Genomic DNA, 26830 nt, shown 5'->3' on the forward strand with positions numbered 1-26830 from the left:
AGTGTATTTATGCAACTGCACCAGATGGATAATATGTGCTGCATCTGAGTAAACAACCTTTCAGACCTTGATATTCTATCAAGAAAACAGAAGACTGATTATCAATATTTTCCAAGACAAGACTGTAACTTTATCCAAACTCGAAGAAGAGTTTCTTGAAATGTACAATGTGAGTCTCAATAAAAAACCTTAATATGAACAAGCCTGTAGCCATACATCTACACATTATGAAGATAATAATTCAAATGACCAAACACTAAGTGAACAGAGGATCAAATATGAGTTTATAATAAAAAATAAACTAATAGACTAGAAACCATCTTGTGATCGGATCAAACCATCTGCCACACTATTGGGACAGGGATGTAAAATGCCCACTTCCTGCCCCGTTAGGCTGTCACTGCCCTACATTTTAATTGTAATTTTGGGCGGTATAAAACAAACTGAATTGAATTAAACTCCCACACAGAATTATTAAATTTTCAATTTGAGTGGATTTCACTGATTTGCAACATGATTGTTCAGTGTTCATCTCCTTCGTGTGAGACTCTGGATGTTGGGTGATGCAAAGAGGTTTCTTTCAGAACATCTCCGCTGCCTCTATGGCGACATGTCGTGCTTTTTCACTGCGCAGCCTTCCCACCAAGAACTTCCTAAACCTGAGAGACACAGATGAGTTTGGGTAAAAAAATAGATTATCTGAATGCATCCCACACAACCTCACTAATACAGTTCACTTTATGGAGGGAGGTCACAGCAATATGCATGATTCCTAAACAGGGAAATTATATTCAGCCTCCACTCTGTCAAGGTCAGATTTGAGCTGAATATACAAAGTAAATACCAACACATTATGGGTCAAATCTTAAAACCTGATTGGAAAGCAACAAGACGTGACTTCTTTCTCACGCCTACGTGTATTGCTGGGAAAGCTGAAACAATTAATTGATGACTCAGCTAACAGAAAATTACTATTACTGAGTCATTTTTCAAGCAGAAAATCCAAACATGTTTCCAGTTTCAGCTTCTCCAGTTTGAGGAATTGCTGCTTTATGTGTATGTTATCATTATGAGAGTATTTTTGGGGTTTGGAGTGTCGAAGAAAACAATGACATCACCTCGGCTTCTGCGAATCTAACTTCTGATGTTTAATAGACCAAATGATTGCTCCAAAAAAATAGTCACCAGCAGTAAGCACAGTAAGCACTGCTTCTTTGTCTGCAGCCTGATCAGAAATGCAATGCACGGCAGCGCCATTAGAGGGTTCAGCCACATTCAACTCTCATAGGTCTGCAAAAGCCTCGGGCACAGTGCCCCCTCTTCCATCCATGAACTCCATCCAACTCTCTTTATTTGTCAAAACGATTATTATTGTCAAACCATCATTTAGACTGACAAGTGTTTGCTTTACAATTAATGTGACACCACAGGCGGGCAATTCGGGAAAAGTAGGTGTTCAATTCAATTCAGTTTATTTTATATAGCGCAACAATCACAAATTTGCCTCAGAGGGCTTTACAATCGTACATATGGTAATGAAGCCATGGTGTTTAACACCAGCCTCTGCCACATACCGAGCCACAGAGGACAACAACGTGCCAAGAATATGTACCTGAAACTCTGGTGGCAACTTCAACGATGATATTAAATGGTGTCCCTGTGGAGCCTTGAGGCAGCATCATTAAACAGGTGTAAGATTGAAGTGCCGCTGCTGTAAATATGTCAGTGGGGTGTCTAATGCATATACAAGAGTCACATGGAGTTCACAACAAGTCTATAATTTAGTGGGGGATTATATATTGGAAAGAGGGAAGAGAGAAAAAAGGACATCACACAGAAATACATACTCAGTTGATTTTATGTTTCACTTGTGTCCACTCATTGGGTGATATAAGAACAGGAGTTATGTAATGATCTCTAATGCTCCACATGTCACCCCAGGTACTTCTCTGTATAAAGAGATGGATTTACTAAAGTAGACTCCTTTAAGGTAGTTACAGTAGCTTCCTGTCTGCAAAGAGACAACGGGTCACAAAGAGAAGAGGAGAGAAGAGGAAAAAGAGGAAAAGAAAGAGTGTAAGTCTCAATTTCCCACCTCCCTTCTCTCCTCGGTTGGTGAGCTCTTCCTCCCTCAACTCTTGTTTACGCTTCAGTTCAGGCATCAAGCTCACCGCTCTAGAACCGATGTGGTTTATCAGGGCATGGTCTCTCCACTAGCCCACCCGCCTCTCTGTCTGAGCCATGGCCATGCACACAAACACAGCATGGACACGACATACTCAATGACGTGCACGGACACATATTAAAACGTGTACGGGGCAATATTCTTTCTATCACTGTGATAAACTACATTGTTAAAAAACATGCACCTGATATTTCCATCACAGTGGTGAAATGCAATTGTACTCAAGTACTGTACTTAAGTAAAATGTTGAGGTATTGGCACTTGAGTAGTTTTAGTTAACAGTATGCTAATTTCTACATCTGTTACTAAATTGTAGGAAATTGTACTTTTTATACCAATACACCTATTTAACAGCCATAGTTGGATTCAGATTTTACACGATTTTAAACATATGGTCAGCTTCTAAAACATGATGTATTTTCAGATTAAACTATTTAGCAGTATAAACAAAATGTAACCACCATCATTGTCCAATAATATATGGTAAATATAACAGAGCTGTGATTTTGCATAATGAGTAACATATTAACATATGTAGCTGCTAATGCATATGCCCTTTTACTGAATGGTGGTGAGGTTGCGAATTGGTAACCGACTCAACACTCCCTCACTCCCTTTCCAAGTGTGTCGGAGAACTCCCGTGGTCTTCAGGTAACATAATAATAATAATAATAATAAATTTAATTTATAACGCACTTTACATCCAACGAAGGATCTCAAAAAGGGGAAAAACTAAAAACAAACAAAGGAGAAGAATTAAAATAAATAAAATAAAACCAAACATAAATGACTTTAGAGTTTAAAAAGTAGTCAATCAAACGCTTTTCTAAAAAGATAGGTTTTCAGGCCTTAAATGGTCGGGAGAGCATTCACAGACTGGGAGCAGCTGTACAGAAGGCGCGGGTCCATGGTTGAGCCTTGTCCTCCGAGGCTGGAGGAGGTTGGCCAGTGGAGGATTGGGGGGTGATGAGTTCTTTAAGGTAGAGGGGGGCAGTGCCATGGAGGCACTGGTGGGTCAGCAGGGAGAACATAAAAAGAAGAAAGGCCCTCTCTGGAGCCAGTGTCGGCTACAGTAACCACGGCAACATGGCTGACTCGAGAAGAGGACCAGCTCCCTATGTAGATATACGAAGGGGCAAATTCTAAGATAACGGAAACAATTTGATTCAGGTGATCATGTAACGATTCATATCTAGAAACAAATGCAATCACAAAACTCCAGAGATCTTTGACCTTTTATATAAAGCTCCGGAAGCAGCAGGCGGATTAGCGATCAAACAGAAGGCTGGTAGGTTCACCGGGAGTCGGACTAGCGGGTTAAACAGGGACAGGGACAGGGACAGGGACAGGCAGGGTCGGCAACAGGAGATCGGTCTGTGAACAAGTGCTGGAAAGTCTGGCATAAAAAAAACAAAGAACTATCTGGCAAGGTGTGTTTGGAAGAGTGAAATAGAGACTTGATTAGTGATCAGAGGCAGCTGAGTGAACAGGTGAAGGGAGTTAGACTGACGAGGCGGGAGTGGCTTAAAACTAGAGTGAGGGTGTGGAGCTGAACTGTGACACATACACTAATACATACACTTTCACCTTTACGTAAATGGGCTTAATATGGAGCATTTTCATTGCCAATAAACAACAATTCATGCAATAAACAAGGTGGGGGTCGCTTGAGGGTCTGGAGGCGAAGCATCATTAATTTGGGTGTCTTTGGTCACAATCTTTAGAAGCAGAATAAGCAAACAAATGGTTCAACCACTCAAGGATTTATTGCATTTGTTTAATTTTGGAAAGGTTGGGTACTATTAAAACATGTATTTAGTAGACAGTTCATGAAATGCAGAGGGAATAAATATGTGAATATAAACACTACAGTCCTTTTATCCTGCTTTTAAAAACAAAGAGACAAGACGCATGTGATGCTGTGAGCTAATCACCTCTGTGCTCCAGCCTTCATTAGTTTCTCTGGAAATCAATGAGCAAAAACTCCAGACAAATAAAACATCCGCCCTCGTCTGCATTCGGCCAAGCATCTCTTTTACATGTGTCATCAAACTCCTAAAACTACTGAAGCAAATGTGTCTTATGCAACAAAAAGCCACAAGGGGAGAACACAGAGATCAAAGATGCAAATGCCTTTGCGTCATTCGTTTTATATACAAAGGGGAAAGAATGCCATGCAATCACCATGTAACATACAAACAAACCACATGACCAACATGTGCATAGGATTTATTAGACTAAACGTCGTACCAGTTTGTTGTTGAGGTCAAGTTAAACTCATCCAGCTCCAATCTTAAAATACAGCTTACATCTTAAAGCGTAAAAACTAATAATACAGTAATCCATACGCACAGTATACCAATATATAGTTTAGAAACAGGCCATTGTGCATTAGGATAACTTTTACTTTTAGTACAATATACTGTATTTTGCTGGTAATACTAACAGACTTTTACTTTTACAACATTTTTAATGCAGTACATTTACTTAAAACAAAGTATATTTTACACGTAGTACATCTGTTTTTACATCCAGTCACTTCCCTCTTCATAATACATTTGCAAAGTCGATTTTTATTTTTCCTAAATTGTTAACTTCCAGGTTTGCTAGCTTGCTTTCTTCTTTCCTCCCATTCTTGATACATTTCTATCGTGTGTGTATCGGCGTGTATCTCATTGCCTGCATGCTCACATTTGTGCACACGACAAACAGAAACATGGGCACACTCGTAAAAACATTGCTCCATAGTGATCAATAACTGAAGCCTGAATTCTCCTTCCTGTAAACTACGATAATGCAACTGTATATTTTTGGATACATCTGTAGAAACTGCTTCGAAACACTAATTCTGTGGGAAGAGATGCACCGAACAGACCGATCCTGACACCTGGGCTTTGGTTATGGGCCGATACCAATATTGATCATCAATGTGGGTGTCAAGTGTGAGCGACTTGGATGTTTTAAGGTCGCTCGATTAGGAATACAGGGAGTGGTTTCTCTCTTTTTTTCTCTCTCACTCTCTCACACACTCACACACACACACAAAGATCTGCTAAATGTCAGGCGATACAGATTTGATTGCACTCTGGAGCCCTGATAGAATTTAATTAAATAGATTGGGCACATTGTCACCGATACATGATCCAATTGTTTTAATAAGTATTGGCCGTATCTACGATAACAGTATCAGTGCATCACTACTTATTGATGGATATTAACCTGCGGTGTCTTGCGGACACAATATGTATATAGTGCTGAACAGTAATGAGCCTTTTAAGAAATCTGAATTACCAATCAGAAGGATGTCAGTCATAACCAAACATCCACACTCCACCCTGAGACACTGCAACGGGGTGTAAACGCTGCATTCTTCTTCTTTTTAGTATTTCCAATTTAGACTATAACTTAGAATACACCGTTTAAAACACCAAATGAATAAGTAGATATTCTGATTTCCTAATCGATCATGTCCGTTCAACGTAAAAGATATGAGTTCAAATCGTGAACAATGTTAGTAGCCTACTTTTATTTATTTCAAGCTTTTCTGTCAGCGAGACGTCAGTGACCGGAGACAGCTACGACGGTAAATATCCAGTCTTACATCTAATAAGCAGGAAAGTGAATCGGCGCTCACGGTAGAATAAAGTGAGATTCCAGCCACAAACTAGCGCCACAGATCTCATTATTCCACCGTAGACGCGCACAAGACGAAAGCCACAAACATCCAACATGTCCGCCGTACGGACGCATTCTCCCCGAGGACGCCTGTCCCACCTTTCAGAGGATGACGCGTACGTTCACGTCCTCACAGGAGAGAAGTCGTCGCTGTCCTGTGTGTTCTCACACACGCCTCTTGAGTGAGAACACACAGGACAGGCTGCAGCCACAAAGAAGTGTTATTTTATTCAACTGAGTCATGAGGATGAAAACAGTTTTTTGATGACGTTAGCTAGGGAAGGACTGTCCCGTATGCGCGCACATCCGTCATCTAAACCACTTGCGATATGCAAATGAATAACTGCACACCCTCTTTGACATACCATCAAACATCACTCATACCGCCACAAACGAACGGCGAACGAAAGCGTGGGCTTCGGTCTGCGCTGACAAAAGCCAGAGTGGCACGGTGTGTCTGAACTTGTGCCCACTCCACCGTGGGAGTGGGCGAGGAGCAGGGGTGATGCGAGCTCGGGGCAGAGGCAAATTCTCATTTCCCGGCAGCGAAACGCCGGCAGCCGAGTAGCGTCTCATGTCTTGGCATCCGAGGCTTTCCCGCTGCTCTGCAGGCGAGTACAACCTGACCCAGAATCCACTGCGGGGGAGCAGCGAGCGCAGACTGCGGGGATCGCCTTCTGTTCAGTCTCTGCTTTCATGTGGAAGTGAGAAAGTTGTGGGCATTTGTCTGCGGCGGGAGCCGAGTGGGTGTAGGGTTTCAGCGTGATGCTGGCTACGAGTACGATTACAGCAGCCGGATGATTAGGCGGCTTCCCAATTTACTTCCTTATGCCGGTCTCACATCGTTTTATTCTATAGTTGCCGTTAATTTCTTTCTTCCTTCCTCGGAGCTATTTGGGCTCGTTCATCCTCCGCACCTCGCTTGGCCTCGCTGTGAGAGCTCCATCCTGCTGACCCGTTCTTCATCATTAAATACGGACTGGACCTGCCTCCATTCGGCCTGCTACAACTCTGAAGCCACAGCTGCTTAAAATTCAGAAATGTTTGTAGTGCTCCAGCTGCAGAACAAGAGACCTTCTAACTACACAGCGAAGGATGAGGTGCTTCACCCTAGGCAATAAATAATAACCAACGATGGATATGTAGGTGCATGAAAACATGCAACATTCACTTCCTTTCTCCCCGTGTGGGACTGTGTGTGTGTGTGTGTGTGCCTGAGTGACAATGTGACTCATTGGGCCCTGGGTGGCCCTGCCGGGCCTCTTCTCCTGCTGCTGACTGAACGTTCCTGGTTCTGTAAACATAGACAAATGCGCCCTACAGGAGCGCCTGCCGCCCTGCAGCTCCCACATGCCTAAAACTAATGAATTTTTAAAGACAGCATCGATCAAACCGCAGGCCAGATCAATAGGGCACAGAGTGGATTTCATCAGCGCTGCGGAGCAAAGCCTCGCTACACACACGGCTTCCAGCCGGGCGTCTCGTCGAGCAGCCGTTCACCTCAGCCGACCAGGAGAAGAGCAATATGTCCGAGGCAGGTCTCTCGAGTAATATAGTCCCACTGAGGGGATTAGAGGGTGTATATGGTGGCAGTGTGTCCTCTACGCAGCACTGACTGACCCTACATGGTTGATTAGGAGATGTGGTAGCTGGTCAATCAGAGCACTGCCACAGTGGTCATGGACCATCATTGATTTTAATCATTCTACACAACACAGAGGTTACTGTGGAGAGAAATCCTCATCAGACACATAGCTGACTGGAATTGACCATCAGTGCCATTACACAACGTCACGCAAGTGTTTTAATGAAGGTCCCACACACACACACACACACACGGCTTAATGGAGACATTGATGGTATACACACAGTGGGAGGGAGAGGGGGGAGTTGTTGTGCAACATCTTCAGCATCTTCTTCTCTCACTAAGCAGATGGCAGTTTGAGTTTGGGCTGAACGATTTGGAATAAAATATCTAAGTGTGATTATTTTAACTTGCTTTAATGAATATGCATATTATTAATGTTAGGGTTGTAGTTATTATTTAAGATTTGCCATATTAGAAGGAATGACACTTTTTATATGTGCAGGCCTCTCATCTCTTCATTCAAAATGGTATTTTGACTAAATGTTTCCTTTTGTTACTGTTAGGTTGTAATAGTTTATTTTGATATTGCACATGTACAGAGAAGTCTATGCTTTAAATTAATACATATAGAAAGATATTATAACGGGAAATATTAGGGAGAATATTGATATTGTTGTTAAATGTGTTATGAAGCATAGGGGTAATGTCTACTCTATGCATATGTCGATGGCAAGAAGTAATGTTATGTATGTGCATGGAGTGAATGTTAGTTTAGAATTTCAGAACTGTTGGAGCCGGTTGAAGCCCGTGAAAGTGACTTTATATCAGACAATAATTGACGGGACTTTTATTGTGAAGGTGACTTTAATGCAGACAATGGTAGACGGGACTTTTATTGTGAAAATACTTGACCGGAAATGACGTTTTGACCGGGGGATCATGACATTCGATCCCTCATTGTTCTAGCGGGACTTGGAACCAACGAGAAGGGGTTAAGGGTTGGACTAACCTGTGAGAATAGGTGATTGGTTGATGTGCAACTAAAACACGATGTACTGGGGGACTCGTCCCTTTCGTTCTGATGCTGGTTAGGTAGAACACTTGTTTCCTTGGAACATTGTACCTACGGAGCCTTACATCACCACGGAACCCACGATCGTGAGCTTTGGATTATTTGTTAAACTTTCGTTTATACTCCTTGCCATTAAATACTGTTAAACTTGATTCATCGTATCCAGTCCTGATTTTCCAACGAGCGCGAGGTGCCCCATCACAACTCTCACTCTTTATTACCAAATATGGCACATCTTGTATTTTGAGAATTGCAGTGGGCTATATTGCCATTTCGCAAAACTTTTGATTAATTGTGCCGCCATAGTTTTAGTGGGGGACAGAACGACTCCCAAAGCAGACACTAAATGTGGTTTAAGAGGTAAATCTCAAGAGACAAGCGGCACAGGAACATTTAGATTTTCCAAAAACTCTGGTCAAAACATGAATACAAAAATACAAAAGTAAAATACTTATTTTAACCATTTATCAAATATGACATCCCAAAATGTCAGCCGGCTTTTTAACTAGTTTACCTGCATAAATACCAAACACAGGGTCATTTTTCTAAAGGGGAATGTGCTCGGCTGAAAAAATACTTTGTTGTTGTCCAAACGATTTCAGTGGAAGAGGGAGTGAAACGTCAGGGACACACACAATATTGTGTAAATATGGGAATAATTGCACACATTTTCAGACGATCATTTCCAGGAGGACTTTCGTTGTGTTATTGTTGTTCACTAAAAGTGACAGAAATAATGGTGGAACAAATGAAAAGAAGAGACTCCTTTCTCACCTCATGATTGACCATTCCAAGTGTGAAGGGAGCGTTATTGTTGGATTGTTTATTACAGAAATGGTTGTACACAGCCCCCCCCCCCCCCCCCTGATTTGACATAAACAATGTGCTTATCTAGCTAACTTTGATGTTTTACAACTGCTTTTGCATTTGACATGTTTAACCCTTGACCTTTTACATTGTCTAAATTGAAGTTATCATTACTCCACTCAAGAAACATCTGGATCACAGGAACTAGTTTTTTTAAAAGGGTGTCAACTCTCTGTGTTGTGTTGGAGTGGAAAACTTTATTAATCCCCAATGGGGGAACTCATTTGCCACCAACAAGTCATACGGACTAAAAATAGACACAACAGACAAGAAACACACGACAAGGAGCAAACCAGAAGATGGCCCATAAAACATGACTATCAGGAAGATGCTAAATGAAAAAAATATTCCATCCTCTCCACCCTTCCTCTATGAAAAGCTTCACAGCGGCAATGGATCTGGCAATTTAAGAAGAAAAGAAACCGAGAAGTGAGTAATCCCTGAAATTAAATTAGATTAAAATAGAAATGTTGGGAGGAACATAAAACACAGGCTACATCAGCAACAATGATTGGTGGATGGAGGGTTACAGTCAGAAGACCAACAGAGGAGGGTTTACTCGTCATCTGTCATTTTCCAGGTAAACCACTCTGTCCAACAAGAGGGTCAAAGAAAACTTCTGGAGCAGCGGAAACACAAAGTACCGAGGACTCGTAACAATGTGCTAACGGTTCAAAACCGTGGAAGGATGTTGTCTCCGTTTGTTAACATTATAAAATGACTTCTGCCTGCAAGCCGGCCTACTCGTGTGAACTCAGAAGGAACAAAGCAGAGGTGGAACAACCGGCTCAGAACAGCCAAGGGCTCCGATGACGGCGCATTTTCAGGGTGACTGAACTCAAATTTTTAAAAATGTCCCTAATTTTTTTAAATAAAAAGAATAAGTAGGATATTCCAGAGCTGTGGTCACTTGGTCTCGACCCAGAAGTCTCTGGCTCACAGTAAGCGCCCATGATCATGTAGCTATGAGCGCCCGTGAGTCTCATAAAGTCTACAGGGACGTGTTCTGGGGCGAAATCCAAGGAACCGACTCCGACAAGGAAATTCCCTTAGTAATTAATTACGGTACTATGACCACGCCGGTCAACCAGTGAAAGAGCATCAGCTCGATCAAAAAGGAACAAGTTCTTTGCCACACATTATCAATTAAAAGCGAATAAGTTCCAATAAATTTATATTTTTTATACTGTGCAGAAAGATTGGGGGTGTATAAAACATCACACACATGGACTGTCACTCCAAATACGTCTGTATACTTAATTTCTAGATCTGATAACATTTTAGGGGAGTATAATCCCACTTTCACTAAACTGTAATCTTATAAAACATGACAAATCTCATTTTCTGTATTGCTCTAGCTAACAACGTCCTTTAATCTGCTGCAAGAGCAACAGACGGAAAATGTTTGCTATCTTTCTGTTCGACTGCCGAGCTGCGACGTCAGAGTCACTGAAGAGATGAGAGCAAAATAAGGAAAGCAGAGCAATTGGGCAAAAAGCTTGCTGGATTCTTTGATTCTCAAGGACGTTTATTTGTCCTTCGCTCCACTGGTGCCCAAACTTACCCAGCACCACTGTATTGTTCTGAGTAACGGAAAGCTTCCAGCTATTTTTGCTCAGCTGCATATAAAATAGGAAGTCATGTAAGCCTTTGGAGCCACAAGGAGTGTCGGTCCCTCGAGTAAAGCTGGGTTCATTCTTTTTTCGTTTTTTTTCTTCTTTTTTTAGACCTTTTTCTGAAAGTCAAGAGACTTTTAAGCCGCTCTTCACAGAAATATTGGCTTTTCAAAACATTAAAAAGCCAGAGAACCTTATGAGCATAACAGGTTTTATGAAACAGCGTCAATAAATGCATACTTTATAAGATAAAAGTGTATTCACTGGCTATTCAGACTCATCCATTTATGAAATACAGTATATACCAGTAATTCAGTCATGGGCTACTTAAAGTTATCACCATATAAAGCTATTCTGCTCGCTGTATTGTTGCCACAAGCAGAAAACTCACAATGAAGAGAATATGTGAATGAATCACGACGGCCATCGGATACATATTCATCAGATACACTGTGCGTCAGAGAGATCTCATAATGTCCTCCCCTCTCCTCTGCACCAGGTAAAGCTCTACAATGCAGTCACAATGTTTTATCGAGAGAAGATTACAAAGACAGAAGTTCCTTAACTCATTTTGGAATAATTGAAACTGGCGAAATGTGGGGTGCTATTCCAAATATGGTAAATCGAATTAAAACATTTAGAGTAATTGTTACTCTTGTGATCAAAACAAGACATTTTAAGGACAATACACCACATTTAAAAATGTGGGTTATTTAAACATAATTTGTAGGGTCCCAAAAGACTTGGCAAGTATTTATTTAAATATTTCGAGAACTTGTTAAGAACTCCCACTCTTCTGCCAGACATTGTGCACTTCATCTATCCCTCTATTTCTGCCATGTCTGATGTGACTATAGATCCAGGTCCCAGCGGCTGCAGGCTGAGAGAGCCCAACAGTCACATTCTGCAGCACACTCCACTGGAAGCGTTTCTCATTAAATTAAGAAATTGGTTCACAAAATGCAGCCATTTGTGGCAGCCATGCTGAGTCTAGAAGTGCAATTCAACCTTAATGCAGTTGCGTAAAATAGTTTTGTTACAAATCACAAGTTGACAAACTGTAAGTGTAAAACACAAAGCGGAGAGGTGATGATCCTCATGCACACGACACAAATCAAAACACGGTAACGAGCTACAAGGGAACTGCTCTCAGATACTACTCTCACTTCAGGTGCTGGAGGTGGCTTCTGAGAACTAAAACAAACCAAAATCAAAATCAAACATAGATTTCTTATACCTGTTTGTGTTTATTAGGGTTTCCTTATCTTTGGCTTGGACCACATCTTTTACAGTAATGCCTCTTTACCAACATGCATGGGTTGTCTCTGTTCCAGCATTTCTGATACAGATGGTGTTGTCATGGTTTGCCTCCAGCTGAGTGCTGAGAAAACAAAACATATTTTTTCTCCCTCAAATCTGGCAAGCATTACCACCCCCGCAAAACCCCCATAGGATGGGCATAGAGAATACAATAGGGGGTACATGGGCTCCGGCAACAATTCTCTCTGAAGACTAGCTGGTAATATTTTTCCAATATATTGTTGGAAGAGATGAAAACACATGCTACATTTCTATTTTCAACTAAATGTTATTCAGTCTCTGTCTCGGTGGAAGTAAAGCCTGAGAGATAACAACAACGAAAAAAATGTATTACATCTGGAAGCTAAATTCATCGCTTTAATATGTATAAAGCCGTTTATAAAGACACTGCATTTAATCACAAGTTATCACAATAATGTGAAATAACACAGCAAGACATTTCTAAAGTTGATTGATTTTTTCCCACTTAACCCTTGTGTTGCCTTCGGGTCAATTTGACCCAATTCAATGTTTCACCCTCCTGTCGCCTTCGGGTCAATATGACCCGATTCAATGTTTAACCCTCCTGTTACCTTTATATTTACTAACATATTTTACCGTTGAGGTCAATATGACCCCAGCTATTAAAATCTCCAGAAAATTATTAGAATTAATATTGTTTTCCAAGTTTAAGTGTGAGGTACTTTGTTTGTTTGTTGACTACTTAAATAGCCCTTTAAATATATAAAAAAAGTTGATATTTCTTATATGTTTGACACAGTGAAAAACAGCCTGGGGTCAAATTGACCCCAAAGAACACCGACATTAAACATTGAATCGGGTCAAATTGACCCGAAGGCGACAGGAGGGTTAAATATTGAATCGGGTCAAAATGACCCGAAGGCAACACAAGGGTTAAACGACCACACCTGTCAGGCTGAGGGAGGTGCATTGGCGTCGCCTGCATCTCTTTCAACGGCATCGAACCCAAAGACCGCAGTCGAGTACCGACGGGGAAGAATGATTCCCACTCTTTCTGATCAAGAGACGGCATGAAATGTATAAATCATCAGAGTGCTGCTCCAGATCTCCAGCTTCTCGAAGGCCACTTTCAGCCATCTGTTAAAGAAAGTCCCCCCAACCCACCCCACCCACTCCCTTCACACACACTTGTATGTGTAAAGTCCTCGACTGCATAACAAGGCCACAGATGCCATGAAAGGCCCCTGAGACTGAAAACAAACCCACTTCCACCCTCCACATTGATCAGTCATGAGAGGTAGACGGTCCAAATCGACAACGATACAAATTCCAATAACTAAGCACAAATATTTGTTCAGTTTCATTTCTGTTTAGAGTTTCAGAGCAAAGAACAGATATGAACGACCTCCGTCTGCCACGAATCCATCCATGATGTGAGGAGCATGTCTGGAATAATGGGGAATGAAATAAAGAGGAGATGTTGGGGAAACCACGCTGGCTCAGCAGTTTCATCGTTTCTGGAGGAGATAACATGTGGACATTTCTGTTACGATGCAACCCACCGGCTTCAATTATAGCCGGTGGGCAAACATGTGGACATCCTAATGGCTGCTTCTGGAAACATGCAGTGAAACAACAGACTCAATAGGTAATTTAAGAAAGCTCCTGTTTCCACAACCAGAGGACAACTGCCCTCTTCCTTATTTATGTCAATGTTTATTGGAACACTACATTACGGAAAGAGTATGTCGTGATAGTTTTTTTGTGGTAATTGTGCATGTCATATTACAGCTGCAACCGATATTTGATAAATCTGACAATTTATTTCTCAATTTAAATAGAAACTTTTATTGATGTCATGAAAAGTGGTTGCTTTTATTTACTTGTAATACATTGTCTATAGATATAATACACTGTATAATGGTAATATATCTTATTTAAAAAAAAAGAAGGTGCAACAGCATCATGAAGAAGTGGTCTATTCTCGTCTTGTTTGTTTATTTACTCTGTCTAATATTATAGAGTGAGAGCTTTGGGGATTATATGTTTTTTTAATGTTTTTCCTTTGCATTTCCCAACAGTCTTAGCTGTTCATTCATGCTCATTATCAAATCCTCACAGTTGCTGGATGGTTCAAACAATTGATGCGGCCAAAAGTGTCAAACGCGTCCCATCCTGTGTGTCAGAGGACCTAACCGTGGAAAAAACACTTTGAAAAAGCTTTCACTGCCTTTGTTTTTGGCTGATTTGGGTTTCTAATTCATACAACCTGGTGAATGAAAGAAAAACAAAACAATCGACGGATTCAACTGTGTACTAAATAACGTAGAGACATTCCTCACAGCTCCTTTTCTCCTGACAGCCACCTCCGCAGCATCAAGGACAGTTAATAGTTCAATTACAGCCCGACAGGTCCACTCTCAGGAGGTATCGACTGTTACCAGCTGACTCGCTCTGCTGCCGCTCGATGCAGCCGTGGGATAAGCTGCTGGTTAACTGGTGCTACAGCAACGGTAAGAACAATAAGAACTACACGGGTGAGCAGAGTCCAGTAGTAGAGACTCATTACAGGGTTTTCTTTTTTAAAGATAGAGATGTTGGAGAACAGTGACATGGGGATAATGATTACTAACTGTCCTCAGGCGTGGTGGATGCCTGTGTGAGCAGTAAATACAGAAATAATGCATCGTAATGGTTGTGGTCATAATTGACAATCTATATCTCTGTCCTTAACCCAAGCTCACGTTGGTAAATACATTTTTAACGCCGGGATCTATTCTTGTGCCGAGTAAAACTTCAAAGAACCCCGCACAGACGCACATATGATGCATCGCAGTGATTGGCAGGACTGCTTAAACACTAACCAGCTTCTGCAGGCTCCACGCAGAGGTACCCCGCTTGTATGCTGGATCCAGACAGGGGATTATTATCTCTGCAGGAGGCGTGGATCTGCTCCAGCAAATAGGAACACACAGGGGAAATTGTATGAGAAAAGGCACCAAACTACAGGCAAGTGTCATCATACCTGTTTTAAGTTATATTCTGTGAATTCCTCCTGCATGTTTGTGAGGGGAAGCAGCACCTCATCCCCCCGTGGACGGATGACATCGTGCTCTGAAAGGGTCAAATATCAGGTTGATATATATTGAAACATCACTTGCATGGCAAGCAGATCACATGAACTTCTTTTCACAGCTTTAGTTTGGATTTATTTGATCAATATAGTTGGCTTACCTCACGGTCTATTTAGTTCTCGGTTATAATGAATGATTGTTACTTAAATATCAAAGTACTTCTTCCCCCACTGCCAATAATAAATGTGTAATAATATATGTATATTGCTCAATGGGACCAATCTGCCCAATACGTTATTTTACTTTTATACTTCAAGTGTATTTAGTTTTTTTTAGCAGTTTTGCTCTGTTTACTTAAGTAGGCCTATAACACACGTGTGTAACGTGACTTCTTCCCCCACTGATAGGAGGAGTATCAGTCAGCTACACGTCACATTAAGCGTCCCTGTGCTAATGAATGTGCCAGCTACTCCACGTGGAGCTTCAACACACAACACAAAGTCACAACGTTCACGTCTTCGCCTTCAGCCACACGTTGAGAAGCAAACAATATGGCGGTTAGCGCACGCCACCTGGCGTTAACTACACCCGCGCGTGTGTCCGTGTCGGTTCATAACACTGTGTATACAATGTATCTTTAGCAGAAAGGAACATCAAAGCGAGAGCGCGCTTAAAGCACACGGCTACAACATCAATCACGTCGACCCACTACCACGCGCAGAGAAAGCTAGAGGGGTGCGCGCGCGCGCCGGAAGGTTGATACGGAAAAGGAAGGAAAGTTCGATCATCAGTCACTCACCGACAGCTCCAGCTCAGCCGTGCGCGTTCACGCCCCACATTTGGAGATGTCGGCGCCGTCTCCGCGAGAAAAGTATTCTGTCTCCTAAAAGAAATCCAACGTCAAGGAAAACATGTTTCGGTAAGTAACCAATTGTCTTTGTGCTTCAGTCAATTGAAAAGTGTTAACTTTAGACGTGTTTAGCAGACTTAGTCAAACGTAAAAGTGCCGATACTGTCTGTATTTTTAAAATAAAGCGAACAACTTCATTGTGCGTTTGAGTTACTGTGCGCGCGCCTGTCTGTGTCCAGGGAGAATAATGGACATGGTGAGATATAAAGTTGGACACGTTGTTATTCATCACCGGTTTAGTTCATCTCCACCACATTGCACATCTCTTCAAGCAGATTGTCTACCATTAAGCAGATCATAAGGGGTTTTATGTCTGACTGCTATGCACAGTAACTCAATAGCTTTCAGATAAATGTGGTGAAGCATATCTTAAAAGCTCATCATAAGTTGTGTGTGTAAAATTAAGCTGTGAAAAGTTATTGAAGCTGACAGATAAATGTAGTGGCGTAAAAAGTACAATACTTCCACTTAAATATTGTAAAAACAGAACTATAAAGAATACTCAAGTAAAAAGCAGTGAGAAAATGTTCTTGGTTACTTCCCACAATTTACTTACATCAGCATTAGGGCTCAGGCTTTAGGTATTCTCCCCCACACCCCAAATAAGTCATTTTCTGTGAACTAAAATACCTCTAGTCGCTTCATTTGCCTTTTGTGAGTGTTTTATTTGAGCACAGGGATTTCTAGAAAAGAAAAGGGAGTCAGAAGGGCTTTGAGGCAGCAGAGACAGGAGAGAGCTCTGTGTGATACGGCGAGTGTAACACAAATTAATCAGATTAAAGAATTACTGCATTCCACGGCAGAATTTCACGTAATCATCCAGGCAAAAAATGCAGATTTACAATGTTGTAATGTTGAAAGTTCAGCTGTCCTGTGGTCATGTAACGGCACCCAAAACGACATCTCGCTGCTTTATAAATGGCAGGCCTAAAAACAAAGGAATGATATTCTACTTTACCTCGTGAGCCGTCTGGTTAGCCAATGACAGCTTTCCTCCTGAGAGTTTACTCACATCCCAGATGATCAGGTGGGGCAGGACGGGTTAATGGTTGACTGAGCAGAGAGAAGGTACACGTTACACTCTCAGAAAGGCTAAATATGGGAACATGGCACCAAAATGAAACTGCAGATAATCCAAAATTACAGCCGGGACTGAAAACATCAGATGGTAAGAGGTTAAAAGTTCTTGAAAGTTTATTGATGTGTTTCGTTGGCAAATCAACAGGAAATCGTCACAAGGATTTTAAGGTTTTTGACTGTCTGGTTGTTAAAATACAATAGAATCGGTACAGTGTTTGTTCTGGTTTCCTCGAATTAGATTTAGCAACAAAACAAAACAAAAAAATTCTTTAAATTAAACATACTGTTCTCATTATGCTGCATGAAGTGTAAACAACTTCAGATTTTTGTGTAAGCTGTTCCGATAAAGATCAGCAGTATTTGAGTTGAAGGTGTGCCACATGTAGAAACAGTCCACACACTGACTGGACTGTATTCTCCTCTCCATTGGCTCCAAATCAGGGAAATGTACCGAAATAATTTCACTCTTCTCTGGTTTGATGTCGCCCAATCAGACTGAAACCACCGATTACTCTCCTCGACAGATGAGCCGCCGTCCGTAATCGACCTCGGACAATCAGCCGACCCCGATTTGGACTTTTTTCCTCTTGAACGAGTTGCTGCCTGCAGCCGCTGTGGGAGCCGGAGTCGCCATGGAGACAGTGGTGATCGTGGCCATTGGGGTGTTGGCCACCATTTTCCTGGCCTCCTTTGCCGCCCTGGTGGCGGTGTGCAGACACCGCTACTGCCATCCTCACCACCTGCTGTACCCCTTCAACTCCAAGTCAGTGAATCAGTACGAATCCTCCAAGTGTGTATCAGACAGCGTTGTAACTTCTATCAGAGTTTAAGCTCCTAAAATGTAGTACAATGGATACAATATTGGTTATTTTGGTCTTAGCTCACCTGTCACATCCCTGCACAGCTGTTTGCAACTGTACAATAAGGGTCAGTGTGATAATAGTTCAGCAGGAAACCAGAAAAAGAGATGCAACGAGGTCTCTGAACCAGCGACTCTACAGTTCATGTCTAACCTGTGGGGACGCTCCATTTATGTACTTCTCCCCCTTCTCATTTCATTTAATTAACAATTTATATATTTGTTGATATTTTTCGCATCGTCTTTCCATTCTATTGATGCCCTTTACACTATGATGAGTTACTAAATGTTCAACCAAAGGTTTCTAGCTTCTTCTTTTTTTCGTGTATAGTTTTAAATTGTTCCTAATGAAATGTTACAAATCCTCTTGAATGTTGTTTTTCACAACCTACCAGGAAAAGCATTTGACATATTAGACTCTAATCAATTCCTACATCCCACAAAATGTGTATACTGTATGTACTCTGCTGCCTCCAAATGCACAAAGAGCACAGCAGACCACACGGGACACATCCATTGGACCCCTTTAGACCCCTTTAGGCTACAGGATAACAACTGAACCTGTCGCCACTAAAACTGCTTTTTCTGATGCAATCAATCAATTCACCGCAGCCAATCTAAATATAATGGAACTGTGACTCTGTGGTTGGTAATCCAGCCTCGCTTCCTCTGCTTTCGCTGTTCTGTTTTACAGACCCACGTTGGATCTGATTGGGGCCATGGAGACCCAGAGTGAGCAGTCGGAGCTGGAGCTGAACGACGTGGTCATCACCAACCCTCACATCGAGGCCATCTTGGAGAACGAGGACTGGATCGAGGACGCCTCGTACGTCTTACTGCTGCCGTTATAGCGCGACATTAGATTAACGTTTCAGACGTTTACGTGACCTGATGCTATACTACTAACTAAGTAAATAACTAAGTACATTTTCTCAAGTACTTTACTTAAGTAACATTTTTAGATACTTGGTGCAGGGTAAAATGGTACTTAATTGCACTACATTTATTTGATAACTAAAGTTAATTTGAGCATTTAGATTAATCGTATAAAATATAATCAATAAATAAAATGTGGTCTATTAATGGATGTTAAGATGAGGAATGTATGCGCATTGAGATAAAGCCCAAGATTTAACAGCTCAAACATAAAAAAGCAATTTACACCCGAATGGATCGATTAATGTAATGTCGAGAATTTTTATTATTTGTGAAATTGGTAATTCTGCAGTATTTGTATATATTTTTGTAACTTTTTCTCAACATTTTGATTGCAAGACTTTTACTCTTAAAGTGTATCACTTTTTTAATATTTGCGTACTTCCTCATAATTCTGTCATTTCCTGTTCCCACAGTGGTCTGGTCTCTCACTGCATCTCAATCCTGAAGGTAACTTCACTTCTTACTCGAGCATTTCGTCTATTTTTATTCTGTATTATCTGATGATTCTCACACACTTACCACTTCTACATACAGATCTGCCACACTTTGACTGAAAAGCTAGTTGCCATGACAATGGGCTCAGGGGCAAAGGTCAAAGCACCGGCCAGCCTGAGTGACATCATCAATGTGGCCAAACGCATCAGCCCTCGGTAAAGTTTAAGATCTACACACAGCTCTCGCTGACACTACTGACCGAGCCTAACCTCACGGTCACGTCTCTTGCAGGGTGGACGACGTGGTCCGGTCCATGTACCCTCCTCTGGATCCAATCCTCCTGGATGCCAGGTAATCACCTTTGTTGTCCCAGAGGAGCTTTTTTTTGTTTGACTCTGATCGTCCAAAGAGCCGAGAGGAGCAACCACACAACTTGATTTACCTAAAGTGTATTAACCGTTGATACATGCAGAGATAGTGACAGTAATACAAATATCAAGTGTCACAGCAACTCAACATTTGATCAAATTTAATACACAGTTTATGCAATCCGTTGTGCGCTGTGACTACCATCAGCTCTCCTGATCAACAGACCCCTTCTAAGTTATTGCTTCATTTCGAAAGCTTTTTGGGAATAATTGCTATAATTCAAATCCCTTTTATCTTTTTATTTCTCTTCAGGGCCACCGCTCTCCTTCTCTCGGTCAGCCACCTGGTGCTGGTCACCCGCAACGCCTGTCACATGTCCGGCAGCATGGACTGGATCGACCAGTCGCTCAACGCGGCCGAAGGTCACATGGTGGTTTTGCGCGAGGCAGCGCTGGCCTCCGAACCGCATCGAAGCCTCCTGGGAGCTGACGTACACAGAGAACAGGCCATCTAGACACTTAAGAGGGAGAAAGATACCGACACAAGGTACAATATGTCCACGCGGACCATGTGCTGCTGTACTCAGTTGGCACTTAGCAGGCACATGTTCTTCCAGACGGTGTCGAAAGGGCACACTTACCAAACCCCTCATCCAGTCCACACGAACAAGGACGTCTCTGAACGCTGCGCTGATGGATGCGGGGACTTGACTCCGTCCCTTATTTTTTACTTCGCACGCAAAAAGAGAAAAACCTTGGGAATTGTTTCTTTTATCATATTCTTACCAAAAAGTGCCTCTGCGTTGATCTGCATTCACGACAGCGACAAAGTAGATAGATGTCACACATTCAAAATACAGGTGAGGTTTTTATGTTGCATTTTCTTTTTCTACTCAAAGGGAAAGAGCTTTTGAAAAAAAAAATTCCCTCTGGTGAGCCATCACCCAGCGGTGGGCCGAAATCCAATCTCGCCAGCACTAGTCACATGGAGGCTTAGTCAGCTTATCCATTCTGAGGAAAATAACATCCAGTTAGCCAATGAACCCAAAGAGGCGCCAACTCAGTGGAAGACCAACCAGACTTATTTATAACGTCAGGTCAGCGTGACTTGTGGATGTGGTCCAGCATCCATCAGATACTCGTACTGTTAGAAACAACCGGTCTGGGAGCTGTAACCACAGCACGGCCGTTGTTTTAGCCACATCAGCAGCAGAGGAAGAGTTCATTTTCCATTTGAGTAAATTCCCTTTTGTCCGATTGCTGCATTGAGGCCGTTATCGATGGAGGACCACTTTGGTCCACACTGAGATACGTCATCAGCTGATGGAGTAGCACAGACATTCATGGTTCCCAGAGGATGAATCCTATTGACTTTGGTGACCCCTTGCCCTTTCCTCAAGTGCCATCAACAGGTCCATCATTGTGAGGACAAGATTTACCTTAAAAATCAGCACAAATATACATTTTCCCCACAGCGTGAATCACGCTAACTCTGGTGATCAGTTTTCATAGTCATTTTCAACATGAGCTTCCTGATGTTAGCATTTAGCTCAAGTGCAGCCTCGAGAGGCTAGTGAAGGTTGTAGAAGTCTGGTTCCTCCCCGTATGATTGGCTGGGAGTCAGTCAGCACCAGACAGTCAGGAAACACATGTTCTTTAATTCTTACAGTATATATATATTTTGTTTTTTACTAAAACTTCAAATCAACTGTAGCTTGTTTCTATCTACAGTCGTCCAAGAATAAGGACATTACACAAATATCAAAGTGCCGAGACAGTTTTAAGTGCATCACCATCAGCAGAAAACACACACGAGAGGGAGACAGTCGGTCGTTCCGTATTGCCGTGTCATGCGAGGCCGTGTGGAACAGGGTGTTGATTGAGCTGCAGCAGAATCAGCGTGTTGTTTTGGGCCAGAGGGATGTTATTGGAGCATGTCTACCTGCTCGCTCACGCATAGCTAATAGTGAACCCCCAGAGTCCTAATATAGCATTAGCCTCCACAAAGCCACACTGAACACATGGGCTTAAGCTGCAAAGTGCACAGCACACACACCTTTGTACACACAAGGCAGGCAGACAAATGAACACAGTGACACACGACTAACACACACGTCATAGACTTCGGAGTCAAACACACTCGGTAGCTTTGAGCATGCATCCTGAGCTGTTCTGATGGAGGAGGCATCGATCGAGGAGGAGACCTGTAGAAAGTGGTCAGCCTTTTTTTTTATGCACTTCTTTGTTTTCTCAACCTTATCCCACAGTCTGTTACCGATGTCCTTCCTTCACTCCCACACACCTTTTTATCTTTCATTGATTTGTACAGAAACAAATTTGATAGGAAAATGTGTTGTTTTTTGTGCTCTGAACAACAGCTACAGAGAAATCCTCGTCTGATAATGCATCCACACACTCATTCTAGTTTGACATCAATAAAAGTGAATTTCTTCCCTCTTTTTATAACTTTGTAAGCAGTCCTTTGTGCAGCAGCACGATGCCGATCACCCCCCACACACCCACCGCCATCTCCCCTTCTCAGAGGAAGTCCCTGCTGCCAGTCAGCCTCCATTTGTTTTCGCTGTCTAGCAAAGCAGCCCTTTGCTTTTCTTCAGATCAATTTGCTTCCAGTCTGGGAGGGAAGCATATTCATCTCTCTTCATATCCAAAATAGTCTGAAAGATAATTGCAGTGATTTATTTACAGAGGAAACCATGTGAAGAAAAAAAAAATCAATTCATGTAATTAAATATAAACGTTGAAGTTTAGACTTCCTCTCAGGATTTATCATAAGATTATAAACATTAGCGCAATTATTTTCATTGGCAAAATATGGCAAACACTGCCCCCTGCTGGTTGAAGGTAATCACTGCAGCGTGCTCCGTCAGTTTACCTGGAAGTCTTGATCCGACAGGTAGAGCTCCAGGCGCTGGGCGTCCACTCCTTCAGGTAACGGGCTCCGCAGCAGCTCCTCCAGAGGGTACTGGGTCTTCATGAGCTGGGCCAGGGCGTCCTGCACCAAGGTCAGCTTCCCCCGCCCCGCATCGACCTGACGCACACATCAAGCACACCCAGGGAGAGAGAGGGTCGGCTATGGCTGTCAACATCAGGCTGAAAAAAATATATATAGACTACAAAATGAGAAAGATTCATAGATAGAAGTGCGTGGTGTTCGTACCCGTGTGTCGGGTCTCCTCTCCCAGCAGGGGAACACGTTGGTGAAGGTGAGAGGTTCTAAACCCTCAAATATGAGGTAGGTCTGCGGCGGGCGTCTTGGGTTCATCTCTTGGACAGAGAATAAATCATTTTTTTTAAACATGTGTTAAACACATCAGTCACCCTTTCATTTCTCGCCGAGCATCTTCCTCCTACCTTTGCAGTACTGCAGTGCCGTCTGCATGGCACACCTCCTCTCGGCGTGCCAGCAGCTCCGGGCCGGCGCCGAGCTCTCCGTCTGCTCGGGCCGACCGCTCTGCCACAGGTACACCTCCAGACGGTTGTCCAGCAGGAACAAGGCTGGAGGACCAACGACAGACATTGGTCACAGGCACTTTATTTTCCTGGACACTGTGTCACTGCCATGTGTATATATTTTGTTTCCTCTGTATATTTAGGTTTTTACTTTTAGTATTGTTATTGTGTTTAGTTTTGATCTTTTATTAATGCTCTAGTGTGAACCTGCTGCTGTGATCCTGAACTGTCCCCACTGTGGGACTAATAAAGGAATGTCTAATCTAATAATAGACAGAGTGGGCATGGATTAGATTGATCAAATTAAGTTTGACTATAAGGTTTATTTTTGAGGTACAGAGCAAAGTAAAGGTGTAATCAGTGTGTTTCTGTACTGCGAGTCCAGTGGTCTCACCCGGCTGCGGTACGGAGTACAAAGTCTCCTGGACGAACGGTGCCGCCATCACGAGTCCCGGCAGCCGCGCTGGACTCCGCAGCTCTTCGGCCTGGAAGCTCCCAGAGGAGGCGCTCATGTGGAAGAGACGAGGCGTGAAGTTATACTTTCCTGGATCTGACAGAAGATAGATTTTTTTTTTACTATAATGGAAAGCTTACAGAGCTGAAAGAAAAGTCGTAGGTTGAAAGAAGCCGCCCGACTACCTTGCAGCATGCAGTCGTAGGCCTTCCTGTCCATTTGCCCCAGGGCTGTCCAGAAGTCTGCAGGCTCTGAACCTTCCTCCACTAGCTGCACCGCCACAGGGATGCTTTTACTGAGACCCAACTCGGGCGCACACCTAACTCATAACACACACACATTCACAAGCTGGGAAATTTCAACCAAAAACAGGACCGCTTGAAAGCCCACCCGGTGCATGTGACTCACATTTGAGTGAGCCGCTCCGCTGCCCTCTTGCTGACCTCTCTGGAGCTGCTGGGAGCTTTGCAGCCGGTCCAGAGATACAGCGCCCCCTGCTGGCTGCTGAGCAGGACGACAGAGCCCCTGGACCGGAGACCTGCGCAGCAGCAGTCCGCCTCCAGCAGGGAGCCTTCCTCCGGGAGCTCGCCCCGCACACTGAACAGACGCCACTCTGCTACAGCAAACAGACACGGTGCATAAAAAAAAAAAAAATCTAATAACAAAACAAGGAGAATGGATACAGGAAGACAGAAATAAGCCCTTCCTGTGCGGTACCTGCATTAGTCCAGGGCTCCTCTCGCTTTCCCTTGTGGACGACCAGGCCTCCCTGGAAGAGCTGCAGGAAACAGGGAGGCTCCTTTCCCTGAAGCACCACCACCTTCAGAAACAGAACGAGCAGACAGGCTGTCAACAGAAACAGTCGGCATATAGTCCTGATTTCTATTACTCAATACTGAAATAAGCCTTAAAATATCTCCACTTTATTATAGTAAAAGTATAAATAAATCCTGAAAATTGAAAGTACCCATAGGAAAGAATGGTTCCCTTTAATGTATTATTACTGCATTAATATCTCCACAGTGCCGTGTCAGCGCTAAAGAAAGTATTATTCTGGCCTCTGTTTCTTTAAACCAATCGCGATCGTTTGGGGCGACTTTGTCCTTTCAAAGCACAAGAGGCTGAAATAGATGTTCAATGGCGGACTAATACCCACAGTCGACATCCCGTAAGTCACACTACTTCATTGTTTAATAAAAGTTTATTACAAAAATTGGTTCTGCTGTTCAATCCACTTTTGGGAAAGGACTTTTTTTTTTTTAAAGGCAAGAATAATGTGAAAGGACAATATAGATGAAATCCAGCTTGCTTTCCCCTATATAATACTGAATTATGAATATTTAACATGAATAAAACATTCCTCTGCATTATTATGAAAATGTGCCTCTGCTTAAACTGTAACATATGCTGAGCACATAGTGTGTATTTTGCTTGTGACCCTTCTACTGCATTTAGTCACCAAACTAGTCATCAGGAATTCAATTTATAAGTAAATTAACTCAACCAAAAATGTGTCTGAAGACTTTACCTGAGACTCTTCATGGTCGTTCATCCCGATGGACAGGAACGCAGCGGTGTCCCGCCCGCTGACCGTGGAGTGACGGCCCCGCCACAGGAAGAAGGCGGTGTTTTCTTTGCGACATTCATCAGGGCTGCTTGTCTTCTCTACAGCAGAGAAAATCTATTAATATTGATATTTACAATCAAATTACACTGACAAACAACCGGATGAGCTACAGGGAGGAGTGTGACGGTAGGGTATCGTGCAATGATGATGATGATGTCACTGACCAACAGTGGTGGTGCTGTACTTCCAGCGGATGACGTAGGAGTCTCCTTCGTGAAGCTGCCCGGTGCTCTCCACGGGAATCTCGCTGTCATCAAACTCCTGGATGTGCCAAGTGTCCACAGCAACCGTGGTCAGCTCCATCTGGCACCCTCGCTCCAGCACGATGACCCCGTGGCCCCTCTGGACGTCCACCCCAGCCAGCACGTTACGGCCCACGCCGTCTCCTCCCAGACACTGACCCGACACCAGAGCCTTGGCGTCGCAGGCGCTCAGGACGCCTGTAGCTGGAGACGGGGCGGGGACGGGCTGCGGAGAGATGGAAGCTAAAAATCACTTCCCTTCCTGGTATCAGTCAACAATTTTCTTATAAATGTTGAACTGTAGGATGAACCTGCGTCTCCTCGCTCACTGCAGCGGCTTCCTCCGGGCCTCCTGTCCAGTCCAGGAACTTCTCCCTGAACAGAGCCGTCTCGTTGAGCTCCGAGACGCAACCGAACAACGCCCAGCTGGGACGCCCCTCTCCCTTCCTAAGGACAGATTCAAAGACGTCCAGGAAGGGAACTCATTTAATGAGCACAACGACAGGATAATGCAGTAAATATACACATTAGAGGATTAAACCTCAATAGACAGTGGAAACCATCACTAACGGTTTAGTTTCAGACAGCCATCATACTCACCTCCCTCTTTGGGTGCATTCTAAGGCTTTGGAGCTTATAGAGTAAATATAGCTGTATACACCATGTGGCCAAAACTATGTGGACATGCCTGACCTCGAGCCCATCCAACAGCTTTGGGGGGGGAACATGACCAGAGCCAGGCCTCATCCCCCAGCATCAGTGTTGACCTCACTAACGCTCCACCGGGACTGAAGGGGCAGTGTGAACTCACTGCTGTGTGTCGGGGTTGCAGCGCGTGGGATCCAGCGGGTTGACTCGGCAGTTGCTGTAGTCATAAGCTGCGACCCACAGTTGGCGAGTCAGCTGGAGTGCAATGTTCCTCCTGCTGAGGGAAACGTCCCGTCCAAGCCACAGGTACACCTCGCTGCCGAAGTCAAACACCAGGGCCTGCACACAAACGCCACGATCCACGCGGCATGAGCTCTTAAAACGGACATAATGTCGGATATCGTAAACACGTGACCGACGACAAGAATGACGGATGAAA

General features: G+C 43.1%; 2 protein-coding genes and 1 long non-coding RNA gene across 14 annotated transcripts in view; 1 reads left to right on the forward strand and 2 right to left on the reverse strand.

The window, feature by feature from the left end:
- On the reverse strand, positions 1 to 17187 carry LOC130188230 (uncharacterized). Of its 2 annotated transcripts, none has more exons than XR_008830587.1 (5): positions 16899 to 17187; positions 16158 to 16241; positions 15310 to 15398; positions 15149 to 15233; positions 1 to 659 (listed from the first exon to the last, which is right to left on the reverse strand). It is a non-coding gene; the product is annotated as an uncharacterized LOC130188230 (long non-coding RNA). The 2 variants fall into 2 exon arrangements; XR_008830586.1 differs by having other exon boundaries at positions 16825 to 17187.
- tmem98 (transmembrane protein 98) lies at positions 16164 to 22391 on the forward strand. 5 transcript variants are annotated; one of them, XM_056406463.1, is made up of 7 exons: positions 16164 to 16277; positions 17843 to 18111; positions 18866 to 19033; positions 19560 to 19593; positions 19681 to 19796; positions 19873 to 19932; positions 20263 to 22391. In XM_056406463.1, the coding sequence occupies exons 2-7, from the start codon at positions 17981 to 17983 to the stop codon at positions 20462 to 20464; spliced, it is 711 nt and encodes a 236-aa protein (XP_056262438.1). In that variant the 5' UTR covers positions 16164 to 16277; positions 17843 to 17980; the 3' UTR covers positions 20465 to 22391. The 5 variants fall into 5 exon arrangements, with proteins under 5 accessions (XP_056262438.1, XP_056262437.1, XP_056262442.1 ...); XM_056406462.1 differs by having other exon boundaries at positions 17873 to 18111; XM_056406467.1 differs by having other exon boundaries at positions 17873 to 18111; positions 18902 to 19033.
- svilc (supervillin c) overlaps positions 21588 to 26830 on the reverse strand; it is a 21952-nt gene continuing 16709 nt past the window's right edge. For 6 of the 7 annotated variants that reach the window (XM_056406448.1, XM_056406447.1, XM_056406446.1 and 3 more), the window contains 12 exons: positions 26555 to 26730; positions 26055 to 26190; positions 25666 to 25969; positions 25403 to 25539; positions 24592 to 24694; positions 24283 to 24490; positions 24060 to 24193; positions 23815 to 23970; positions 23322 to 23465; positions 23128 to 23234; positions 22843 to 22998; positions 21588 to 22624 (listed from right to left, as the gene is read on the reverse strand). In XM_056406448.1, the coding sequence (XP_056262423.1) occupies positions 22535 to 22624; positions 22843 to 22998; positions 23128 to 23234; positions 23322 to 23465; positions 23815 to 23970; positions 24060 to 24193; positions 24283 to 24490; positions 24592 to 24694; positions 25403 to 25539; positions 25666 to 25969; positions 26055 to 26190; positions 26555 to 26730 (1851 nt within the window). In that variant the 3' untranslated portion in view covers positions 21588 to 22534. The remainder of the gene's footprint in view (positions 22625 to 22842; positions 22999 to 23127; positions 23235 to 23321; positions 23466 to 23814; positions 23971 to 24059; positions 24194 to 24282; positions 24491 to 24591; positions 24695 to 25402; positions 25540 to 25665; positions 25970 to 26054; positions 26191 to 26554; positions 26731 to 26830) is intronic. The other variant, XM_056406445.1, reaches the window with a different exon arrangement.

The sequence above is a fragment of the Pseudoliparis swirei genome, chromosome 23 (genome assembly GCF_029220125.1).
Source record: "Pseudoliparis swirei isolate HS2019 ecotype Mariana Trench chromosome 23, NWPU_hadal_v1, whole genome shotgun sequence".
Taxonomy (NCBI): domain Eukaryota; kingdom Metazoa; phylum Chordata; class Actinopteri; order Perciformes; family Liparidae; genus Pseudoliparis; species Pseudoliparis swirei.

What these genes read in the sequence shown, in the direction of transcription:
- tmem98 (XM_056406463.1), top strand. Translation starts at nt 17,981, where the DNA reads ATGGAGACAGTGGTGATCGTGGCCATTGGGGTGTTGGCCACCATTTTC. An exon ending in CTGTACCCCTTCAACTCCAA is followed by an intron (nt 18,112 to 18,865) that starts GTCAGTGAATCA and finishes TTGGTAATCCAG; the next exon opens with CCTCGCTTCCTCTGCTTTCG. An exon ending in GCCAAACGCATCAGCCCTCG is followed by an intron (nt 19,797 to 19,872) that starts GTAAAGTTTAAG and finishes CGTCTCTTGCAG; the next exon opens with GGTGGACGACGTGGTCCGGT.